This window comes from Silene latifolia, chromosome 9 (genome assembly GCF_048544455.1).
Source record: "Silene latifolia isolate original U9 population chromosome 9, ASM4854445v1, whole genome shotgun sequence".
NCBI classification, from domain to species: domain Eukaryota; kingdom Viridiplantae; phylum Streptophyta; class Magnoliopsida; order Caryophyllales; family Caryophyllaceae; genus Silene; species Silene latifolia.
Genome location: NC_133534.1, coordinates 53686151 through 53697980, shown reverse-complemented (window position 1 = coordinate 53697980; position 11830 = coordinate 53686151). Strand labels below are relative to the sequence as shown.

General features: G+C 42.2%; 2 protein-coding genes and 1 long non-coding RNA gene across 3 annotated transcripts; 1 reads left to right on the top strand and 2 right to left on the bottom strand.

Moving 5' to 3' along the window:
• Positions 1-618: 618 nt before the first annotated feature.
• Positions 619-1584, bottom strand: LOC141601043 (uncharacterized). The gene is made up of 2 exons (XM_074421304.1): positions 1492-1584; positions 619-1128 (listed from the first exon to the last, which is right to left on the bottom strand). Exons 1-2 carry the CDS (start codon positions 1582-1584, stop codon positions 619-621), a joined length of 603 nt encoding a protein of 200 aa, XP_074277405.1.
• A 361-nt stretch (positions 1585-1945) lies between these two features.
• LOC141601042 (uncharacterized) lies at positions 1946-2479 on the bottom strand. The gene has a single exon (XM_074421303.1). It carries the CDS (start codon positions 2477-2479, stop codon positions 1946-1948), a length of 534 nt encoding a protein of 177 aa, XP_074277404.1.
• Positions 2480-8759: 6280 nt separating this feature from the next.
• Positions 8760-9829, top strand: LOC141602693 (uncharacterized). The gene is made up of 3 exons (XR_012524616.1): positions 8760-8912; positions 9121-9235; positions 9528-9829. It is a non-coding gene; the product is annotated as an uncharacterized LOC141602693 (long non-coding RNA).
• The last annotated feature ends 2001 nt before the right edge of the window (positions 9830-11830 follow it).

The window sequence follows — 11830 nt, the reverse complement described above, 5'->3', positions numbered from 1 at the left end:
GTATTTTCTAGTGGTTATCTCTTTGTGTCGTACCGTTTCTGGTGCTTTGATTTGTGCATGCACGTCGTTTGTTTGGCCATCGCTGTTAGATTGCTGGCTAAGGGGTCTAGTATGCCCACTCGTCCAGAGGAGCCAGGCTTGCGTGGGTGCTAATGCATCGCGGGAGGCTGGTTGTCCCGATTGTACGTGCTTAGCCACGGACACACGCTTTCTGTAATGAATACAGGCTCTGCTATGTTAGTTTGCATTTTATTTACTTGGCTTATTTGAAAAAATAAAAGGAGTTCTATATTTAAATCATTCAAAGTGGTTTTACAACTTAAAATTTAGTGGTTTTACAACTTAAAATTTGTTAGAATTAAGATACGAACAAGGCTATTTTAGAACCAGAAAACGTTCAGAATTAGAGGGTATTCAGATCCAGAAAGAAAATATTTAGGAATAGGGAAATACTTTAGAAGTAGGAAAATATTTTAGAGGTAGAAAAATATTTGGAGACATCAAAATACTTAGAGACAGAAAAATATTCAGAGCAAGAAAATATGTAAGGCAATATCTAGAATCTGGCTAAGCTGTATCTGGTAGGCTGAGTACCCCGTTGTTGACCATGTTGGCGACTTAAGTGAAGTATTTTTTCAAGTGGGTGATATTCCAGGATCTGGGAACCATTTGCCCTTCCAAAGTCATAAGTCGGTAAGCTCCATTTCCAACTGTGCTCTCTACTTGGTATGGTCCCTCCCAGTTGTAGGCGAATTTTCCTGCTTGCTGGTTCTTGGTATTCTGGAAGACTTTCCTCAGGACCAGATCTCCCACCTGCAGAGTTCTTACTTTTACGTTCTTGTTGTAGCTTCTAGCCACAGTCTGTCGGTAGGAAGCCATCCTGATTCGAGCGCTGGTTCTGAGTTCATCTATCGTGTCCAGATTGCTTGCCATTTCCACCTGACTTCGATCTTCTGTTATGCATCCATATCTGTGGGTTGGGACTCTAACTTCAGATGGGATGACTGCTTCTGCTCCGAACACCAGGCTGAAGGGGGTTTGTCCCGTTGCAACCTTTGGTGTGGTTTTGTCAGCCCAGAGAACCAGAGGTAGCTCTTCTGCCAATTTGCCCCCAATCTCTTCTAGCTTCTTTTTCAAGTTTTCAATGATAATCTTGTTGCTGGATTCAGCTTGTCCGTTGTATTGGGGGTTCCTAGGAGTAGACTTCTGCAACGAGATATTCCACCTAGCACAAAAAGCTTATGTCTTATTTCCAATGAATTGGGACCCATTATCACATATAATCTCAGATGGAATGCCAAACCTGCATATGATATTGCGTTTAATGAAAGATATCATCTGGGTTTCTGTAACCTGGGAGAATAATTCTGCCTCTATCCATTTGGAGAAGTAATCCGTCATGGCGAGCATATAGACTTTGTTTCCTGGTGCTCAGGGTAATGGTCCCACTATGTCCATTCCCCACTTCATGAAGGGCCATGGTGAGATAACCTGGTGCAGAGGCTCTGCAGGCTGGTGGCTAACGTGGGCGTGCCTCTGACAAGCGTCGCATTTTTTTGCGAACTCCATGGCATCCTTGCGCATTGTGGGCCAGAAGTATCCCTGCCTCAGTGCCTTGTTGGACAGGCTCCTGCCCCCTGCATGATTTCCGCATTCTCCACTGTGGAGAGCATGCAAAACAGCCTGAGACTCTTCCCGGTCCAGACATCTGAGGTAGGGTCCAGCGAGGGATTTCCTCCTTTTTATCTGCTGGTAGGACATTATTCTGCAACCAGTCTAGGTAGGGTTTCCTCCAGTCTGGAGTATTTTCTTCACTGCTGGTGCTGCACACCTTTTTTGCTTCCTGCTGAGATTTTAGTGTTGCTGGCTCCAGCACGTGGACAATTGGTATTGTGGAGATAGTTCCTGTCTTGAAGGTTGCCCCCAGGGTGGCTAGTGCGTCTACTTATGCATTCTGCTCCCTGGGGATTTGCTTGATGTTGAATGTGACAAATCTGATTTTCAGCTCCTTTGCTACGTCTAGATATGCCATCATCTTGGGATCTCTGGCCTCATAGCAGTCATTAACATGGTTAACTATAAGCTTAGAATCACTGTAAACCTGAAGGTGTCTGATTTTCAGATCCAGAGCCAGCTTCAGGCCCATGATTAGTGCCTCATATTCTGCTTCGTTGTTTGTGGCTTTGAATTCACATCGTACGGCCTGGACTATGAGGTCTCCCTGGGGTGATTTGAGGACCAGTCCTACTCCTGCTCCTTTGGCGTTGGAGGCTCCGTCCACATGTAGCTCCCATACTTGCTCTCCTTTGTCTTCTTCCAGATTCAGGATGTCCTGTTCGGCCTGGGTCGAGTCTTTGGGCGTCGACACAAAGTCCGCGAGTCGAGACTTTATGGTCGTACGGGGTTCAAACTTCAAATCGTACCCGCTAAAATGCACGGACCATTTAGCCATTCTTCCTGACAATTCTGGTTTTCTCATGATAGTTTTAAGGGGATAATTAGTTATCACAGAAATTGTATGAGACTCGAAGTAGGGACGCAATTTATAGGATGCAGTAACTAGTGCAAGGACAAGTTTTTCTAGTGACGTGTACCTGGCCTCTGCCGGAAGCGAGAGACTTACGATGTAGTATCTTTGGATGCTTTGTGATCCTTCCTCTCGTACTCGTACTAGCACCGCACCGATCGTGTTCGTGACCGATCGAGAACAGTGGTTCTCCTGACTCTGGTTTCGACAGGAGAGGTGGGGTGCTAAGATAACGCTTCAGCTCCTGAAATGCTTTCTCGTGATCATCCGTTTACTCAAATCTTTGGCTTTTTCTGAGTATATCATAGAATAGCCTGCATCTGTCCGAGGATCTGGATATGAATCATTTTAAGGCCGCCACTCTTCCGATCGGTACGGACGTCTATCGGTTTCTGCGGTGACTCCAGCTGCAGAATTGCTTTGATTTGTTCGGTGTTGGCCTCTATCCCCCTCTGGGTCACCATGTACCCCAGGAACTTTCCACTGGATACTGCGAAGGTATACTTCGTAGGATTCAGCTTCATCTGGTATTTCCTAAGGGTATTGAAAGTTTCTGCCAGGTGCTGGTGGTGCTGTGAAGCCTGCTTTGATTTGACGACCATATCGTCTATGTATACTTCCATAGTTCGGGCTATTTGCTCTTTAAACATCATGTTTACCAGCCTCTGATAGGTAGATCCTGCATTTTTCAGTCCAAAAGGCATGACATTATAACAATAGATACCTCTTTCGGATCTGAATGCTGTCTTTTCCTGATCACTGGGGTGCATCTTTATCTGGTTATATCCGCTCCAGGCATCCAGAAATGTCAACATCTTGTGGCCCGCAGTAGCATCCACCATGGCGTCTATATGTGGTAGAGGGAATGGATCCTTTGAGCAAGCTTTATTTAAATCCGTGAAATCGACGCAGACCCTCCACTTGCCATTCTTCTTTGGAACCACCACCACATTAGACAACCACTCTGGATACTTTACTTCACGAATCTTTCCTGCAGCGAGCAGGTTATCTACTTCTTGGTTTATGACCTGGTTTCTTTCGAAGCAAATTTTCTTCTTTTACACGCAGGGTTTATAGCTTGGACCCACACTTAGCTTGTGAGTTATCACACTTGGGTCTATCCCTATCATATCATCATGTGACCAAGCAAAGCAGTCTATGTTAGTTCTCAATAACCGAACGAGTTCTTCACGAATTTTACCTGTACATTCGATCCAATGAGAACGATTCGTTACGGATGCAAATAAGCGTCCAGGATGACTTCGTCAAGCTCTACCTGCTGAGGCTCAATGTACTCGTCCTGGATGCGCTGGCTCTGTAATTGCTATGCGGGCGAACCGGTTGTTGGTTTCAGAGCCACCTAGTAGCAATCCTTAGCTTCTTCCTGGTCCCCACGTATCTCTTGCACCCCCCAAGGTGTTGGAAACTTCAGGCATTGGTGGTACTTTGAGGGAATTGATTTCATCTCGTGGATCCAGGGCCTGCCAAGGATCACATTGTAAGTAGAGGGCCCATCAATAACCAGATACCTTACCTGTTTGTTTACACCCCCGGCGTAGGTTGGGATGATGATTTCTCCTAGGGAGTGCTTTGTTTCGCCACTGAAACCAACCAAGGGAATTGCCTTCTTTGCCAGATCTTTCTCGGTGAATCCCATTGCTTTGAGTGTTTCCATCATGATCAAGTTGACGGAGCTCCCGGTATCCACCAGGATCTTTTTCACCTTGCAATTTCCTATGGGAAGCGTGATGATTAGGGCATCGTGGTGCTGTTCTGGAGCAGATCCTGCGTCTGTTTCGTCAAAGGTGACTGACGGCAGATTCTGGTGGTTAACCCTGCAGGAGCTTTCTGGTCTGTCTCCTTTAGTCCTGGTTGCGTGCCTCTTAGCTGCTGAATAGGTCAGCCCACACGCTCCGATCCACCTGTAATAACATTCACAGTTCTAGAGCAATGAGGAGGAGGGGATGGCAGAACCTGATCCGCTGAATTTACTCTGGTTGTGTTTCTGGGTAGGAGGTGATCCAGGTTTCCTTGGTCATAGTGGAATTTGACTTCCTTTCTGAGGGAGTGGCATTCATCGGTGTTGTGGGTGTTGCTGCCGTGGAATTCACACTTCTTGCCTGTGTCTCTACTGCTGGGGTTTACTTCTGAAAGTTTTCGCCACCTGACTCTGCGTCCCAGCTCCTTCAGGGCTTTGAATAGTCCTGCAAGATTGGTAGTGAAACCATACTCACTTACTTTCGGAGGCAGATCTGCTTCGCCCTTTCCTTCAGAATTTCCAGAAACTTTATTCACGCTCCTGCTGTAGGGTTTGGGTCTTTCGCTCTTCTTTTCTATTGGAGCCTTTCTGGATACTGGGTCTGAATCATAAGTGCCTCTTACGGGTGCAGAGTCTTCTTCCAGCCTCATGACAGCAATTTCCTTCGATTGTACCTCCTCAAAGGTAGTGCATGGATGCATGGTTAGGTCCTTGTACAACTGTGAATCCTGGTGAAGTCCTCGGCGGAAGGCTTGTATAGCGGTTGCTATATCGCACTTCGGAATTGACACCTTGCCTTGTTGAACCGGTTCAAGTAATCACGGGTAGATTCCTCAAACCCTTGCACTATCCGGTAGAGGTCACTGGTCTGCTTCTCTAGCTTTCTGCTGCTGGCGAACTGTTGGTTGAAGGCATTGACTAGGTCGGCGAAGCTGGATATGCTTTCATTAGGTAGACCGACGAACCACTGCAGGGCTGCTCCTGACAGTGTTGATCCGAAACCCTTGCACATACAAGCTTCCTTTAGAGATCCAGTTGCGGTTATCACCATCATTTTCTGTTTGTAGTGGTTGAAATGGTCAAGTGGATCTGTGGTTCCGTCGTAGAGTGTCATAGCTGGCGGCACACATCCTTTAGGAACACCGATTAGGGCTATATCATCCACGAAAGGTGAGTCTGCGTAGCTGTCTCTGGATGCTTTCTCCAGCGGATGGGCTATGCCTGGTATCCTATACATCAGCTCTCTCAGCTCCTGGTATTGCTGCTCCAACGAATTACCTGCTCCTGCAAGAGGATTAGAAACAGGCGGAAAGGAACCAACAGGTATACCTCCTAGCCAGGGTGCTCCAGAAAATTGGCCTGGTGCTGGGTGACTGGTTACTGGTGTTGCACTGATTATGGATCCAGGCTGCCATCCTGGTGTCTGCTGTAATCCTCCGATCCAGGCTCCACTGGTGAACTGGTTGCAGGATGGAATTGCTGCATTGAGGACAGGTCCAGATTGCCATCCTGGTGTCTGGTGTGCGGGGGTACCTGAAAAGGGTGGAAGGTCAGAACCTGATGGGGTGCTAAACAAAGCGTTACCTGTTGTCTGCTGCAGACTGGGTGGGTTATCAAATGATATGCATCCCAATCCTCTGGGCTCAATTGGTTCGCTGGGTGCTATTCCTGCTAGGTCTAGTCTGGTGACTAGTTCTGATGGAATTAATCGACCCGATCCTCCACCGCTGGTTCTGGTCGGAGCCTCTGGTGCTGATGCTGGTTTAGGCTGGACTGCTGTTACGATATGTGCAATCAGGTTCTGGTTGTCCTTCCTCAGATCCTCAACGGCCCGACGCAGAGTGTCCATCCCCTGAATCATCACCTGCGGATCAAGCGCTGGAGATCCTCTACTTCGGAGAACTTCTGCGCCTGAGCCTTCCTGGGTCTGGCTTCTGGATACGGCTTCACTTCTGCTGGGGCTGCTTTCCCTACTGGATTTGGACTGACTGGATGCACCTATTGCCTTTGGAATCTGTGGTGGTTTCTGAGGCTGGGGCATGGCTCTGGTCGACATGCTGACATGGATCGTCTGGCTGGACGCTGGGGATGCACTGACTGATCCTGCGGATGCAGAAGTAAGTCCTGCTCCAGAAGACAGGGCTGACATGCTCTGGCTGCTGGAAGGATTCTGGCTGGTTCCAGACATGGTGACGGCTAATTCGGTCTTGCGAGGTTTGGTTATAGAAAATGATCACTATGCCGCGCCAAACTGTTTTGGTAAAAATTTACCGGTTATGAATATTTTATGTGAGTGATAGTGATTAATCTAATGCCAATTACGGTTTAAATGCAACGACAGGAATAACGAAATAAAGACGAATGAAAAGAATGACACGGAGGATTTTTGGTGACGCGGAAAACCCGGTGTGGGAACAACCGCGGGGGGAGTCGGAATCCCACCAAATTTGCACTATGATCGATAATAATATGCCTAAGTAAGGAAATACAAGAATAATTTTAGCTAGTGAATTATCGCCAAGAGTAGACGGGAATTTTGAGAGGTGTTGTGTTGATCTTGCTGCAGTTCGAATGCCTTGAATGCTTTTTCTCTTTTCTTTATATAGTCTTCAAAAATAGGTTTAAAGTTGGTAGACTTCCTCCTGCCTCTGCTCCTGGATTTTTGGATGGTTACCATGAAAATAGGTAGTAGTTACTTGAAAAGGTCAAAGCCCAATCTTTTCCTTTCTTCCGTACGTGGGATTTTCCTTGGCCCAATTTGTGTTTGTTGTTATTTGATCTTGTGGTCCACAATGCGCCACCTCAGCGATCCTTCTCTCCCCCCTTCTACCAATCGTTACGTTCCACGTGGCCACTCCTTTGTCACTTTTTTCTGCCAATAATATGATGCCACGTCAGGAGTAATAAATAGTATTTTTTATCCATAACAGAGATTAGGGAGGAAATATTGAAATTTTGCTTCAAACTGAGAAGATGAATTGTTTAATTGATAGATTGTTGAGGATATTTCACCAGAAATATTGAAACTTTGAACATTAAAGTGAAGTAACAATGAAAGGAGGAGGGTTTGTATAAGTAATTCCAACCTAATTTTAATGGTCGGAAAAAGAGGAATTTGACTTAGAAGAAAGAAAGTTTGAAGAGTAAAAGTGAAGAAGGTTGAGTAGAATGCCAGATTCAGTTATTGAGGAATTGATGATGAGAATTAGAAATGTGATGGAAATAATAAATAATCACAGTAATTTGAAGAGTAGTTGGACCTTGGAGGTAGTTAGTGGTGAGCTAGGTTAAGGGTGGTAGAGTGGTGGTGGTCTTGATAAAGGAGGGCTATCGGAGGAAGAAGAAAGTAGGCTTAATAAAATATGAGATCACCCTGTTGGTTTACCGGGTTTTACAGGTGAAAAATAGCTTAAGTGTAGTCTGAGACAAGGGTAATAAAAGTACGGTTTATTTTGAGTTAAATTAAAATTCGGATTAATATGAGAAGATGGACAGTAGTTTGAATTATTCATATAAAATAATCCTTAAATTAAACACTCATCATGTTCGGTTCAAGGCATAATAATTTTTCTAGGTTTATGTTTTGTGTCTATTTTCTCTGTATGTTATATTAGTAGCAATTCATAATTTGATTGTCGGCGTAATTTTATACTGGGATTTGTGGAAATCATTTTATACATGCTTCCAGTATAGTGGGGTTGTGTATTAATTAATACCCTGCATAATAGGAGTCTGCAAAACACTTGTTAATATTACAAATTCGCAATATAAAGAAGCGTAGACCTGAGAGACTGCTAGCGTCACACGAGTAACCAGTACTCCATACTTGGTTTATGGCTAACTAGTTCAACAATCGTACCTCATCATGCTTTTTGAAACAAGCTTTATGTTATTGCTTTATGATGTACAAGTTTTTTCTCCACATGTGCAAAGTTGCTTTTCCTCTTTTCCTATTATTTAAACCATACCTTTTCTATTCGTTGGTCTTTTATAATTGAGACGGAGGAAATATACGATAATGGGAAAGGGCAGAGACTAAAGAGCAGAATCATGAACTAGATTTAAAAACTGCACAAGTAGGGTAAGGGCAAAATATGATAACTGATGTTTTAGCATTATTATCATTACTCAATGTCCTATGTATTAGGATAACTTTTTTCGTAGCTTTTTTCGTAGTTCTACTATTCTCTGTTCGAATACTTTTATGGCAAAGAGCGTGAAGCATTAGTTTTTAAAAATATTATTGTTTAATGGAACCAAGTTGTAGTTCATATAGTTAATTTGAGGCTATGAAATAGTGACTGGTCCATTTTTTCTTACAATGTTGTTTCATTGGAAAATAGAAACTATGCTAAAAAAGAATTTACCGATGCTAAACTTCTGTTTAGGTGAACTGTTGTTCACATTATTAAGCATCGGCTGGTATTTAGGTTATTAATGTCGTGCTTCTTGAAATTTGCAGCAAAGAATCCGATCCTTGCTGGAGTTAAGTATGTAACGTTGCATGAATAAGGAGTTCTAGAACTCTGGGATCTGTCCAGCAACTTCATATTTTCAGAGGAAGATGTAAGAAAGAATTGTGCTCGAGCGTCCCTTCAGAAGCTACAAGAACTGAATAATTGTGTGGTTAGTGCTCTCTTTTTCAATTTCACTCCCCACTGTCAATCTTCCCTGTGTTTAGTGCTTCCTTGTCGCGGGGTAATTGCTATGGTACGAGTACCCTGTTTAATTTTGTTCCACTCACAGGTGGGCCAATCAATGCTTTGATTTCTACAAAATTGCTAAAGTATCCAAGATGGATGTTTAAGATGATTTTAATGGTGTGGTTATATAGCTCCAAGATCACTGCATCATTTGGCTGAGAAGGTGTGAGAAGCAGGGGATAAGGGTATGATTGATTGCTTCCGGGCTGAACCACGGTGGTAAGAGGTGATGGTGGTAGTTTAACGGTAAGTCATTAGCTTCTATGTATAATGTACGGGCTGCCATTTATTTAATTTTGACACCTTAAACATCCAAAATTCTACTCATTGCCTGAATTACAATTTTTTTTCATTTTTCCATTACACTCCCCACCGTCGATCTCTGCCTTTCAATCCTGCATCCTGGCCTTCAGTTTCATGTTTTTCCTTTCTTTCTCTGCCTCTCATTCTCCCTTTCTTGTTCCCCTTTCTTGTTCTCCTTTCATTACCTTCACCCATATACGACTTACTTCTAACTCCATTTTTTTGCCCATTATAGGTTTCAGATTCATCAGATGGTGACGATGCGCCTTCATATGTTGATTGAAGATGCGCCTTCATATGTTGATTGAAGTCCCTTTGACATTGTGCGTACATGATTGAAGCCCCTACGACATTCAAACTACTAAGTGTCCTTGTCTAGCTAGTTGTGTAGCATATTTTACGATTTTTTTGGACAACTATATGTAGGATTTTACTATCGTCCGGATCTCTTTTGATATTATTGATTCTGTCGTACTATAAAGTACGTACTAGTTTATATTAGTTAAATCATCAATGCTAGTATTTGTGACGGAGACGATATATGCATCAAGCGTATGCTTATTTATAAAAGTACGTGGGTACTTACTTCATTTTATATATATTGCATTATGTTTTTTCATGATTTAGTAATAGCTAGTAGTACTATACTACTTATAGATAGGTCTATTTAATTATTCTCTATGATTTTATCAGGTAATCAAAAAGCCAAAATTATATCGTGATATAAGAAGTGTCAATATATAAATAGTTGACGCCTAATTTTGTCTCATCGAGTGACACATAAAAGCATCAATAGTCGCTGAAGACGCTTAAAAGCGTCAAATTTGTCGACAAATAAAAGAGTCAATAATCAATGAAGACGCTTACAAGCGTCAAAATTATTGACAATTAAAAGCGTCAAAAGTCCATGAAGACGTTTAAAAGCGTCAAATTTATTGACAAAAAAAACGTCAATAGTCACTGAAGACGCTTAAAAGCGTCAACTTTGTTGACAATTAAAAGCGTCAATAGTCCATAAAAACGCTTAAAAGCGTCATATTTGTTGACAAAAAACAGCGTCAAAAAATAACGACGCCCCAAAAATTGACGCTTTTTGAAAGCGTCAATAAACAAAATATTGACGCTTTAAAGCGTCAAAAAATGCTCAAAAAAGCGTCATAAATGCAAGGGTTGTGTAGTAGTGGTGGTCTATGTTCTAATTCAGTGGTCTAATGGTGATGTTACTGATGCTACTTGGGAACCCTATGATGATATTGCGAAAAGATTTCCTCAATTCAATCTAAATCTAGCTTGAGGACAAGCTGAAATTTAAGGGGGGTGGATTGTCATGAGCCTAACCAACTCCTCTAACAAACTGCTTAGCTGGCGTCTAACAGAATTCTTCTAGCAGAATTCTTAAGTCGGTTAGTTAGAATTAGTTGTTAAGGACTCTCCTCAATAACTATAAATAGGCCTCTAAGTCATTGATTGTATTCATTCAGTTTTGTAATCTTTCTTTCACAAATTCTCTCTATAATTTCTGTTAAGCTTGTAACAATTAAGCTTTCCATTAATAAAACTTTCTGCTCGATTGTGTTCTTCAATTTAACAATCCTGCAATTAGTTTATCGAATTTCTTCGAATATATTCCTAGAAGTTCATTCCATAAAGTATCGGTATAGGAGTTTATTGAACAAGCTTTCAAAAATAATTTAAAGAACAAAACGCAGAGAAACAAACAAGTCATTAGTCGAGAATAATTCAACAATCACCACAAAAATGTACTCACAAAATTGACAAGAAACAATCACCACAAAATAATACAAAGTTGACAAGTATTGATACTAAAAGACCGCTATGGAGTATGGCCATTAACCTACTGAAGGTTTTCTGGTGTACAAGAGCTCAACCTACTTGGCAACCTCTTGGATTCCGCAACAAATAATCGACTGGATGACAACAAATACTACTATGATTTTTAGCACCATACAAATTCCGCAACTTGGACCAAGACTAGCAAGAACAGGAAATTAGGCAGAAGCATGAGTCGCTAGTATGGGAGACACAGCTGGCTCAGAAATAACTCATAAATAACCTGACATATGGGTCATTTGGGTCCGATATGTATGTATCTCAGGCAGGTTGATACAGTCTACAGGAAATCACTCCAATTAAGAATATAATGGAGAACTTCGAGGAGATTGTACACAATGTATTGAACAATTTAGAGATTTTGAGAGATAGAAATGAGAGAAAGATTGAGGATTTTTATTGAGATTGTTGGAAATGAATCATTGAATGAATTACAAGTAAAGGCAATTAGCTTATATATTACAAATGCCAGCTAATTTCCAACTAATTGACAGCTCATATCTAACAACTTTGTAACTACTTTTGGCGCCAAAACTAACAATTCAGTTATTCTGTTAGTCTGCATCATATCTCCTTCCTTCAAAAGAGACTTGTCCTCAAGTCTCAGTAAGCTTTTGAACAATTTCAGGAAATTGTTGTTCCAACACTTCAGCAAACTCCCACGTCGTATCATGCACAGGAAACCCT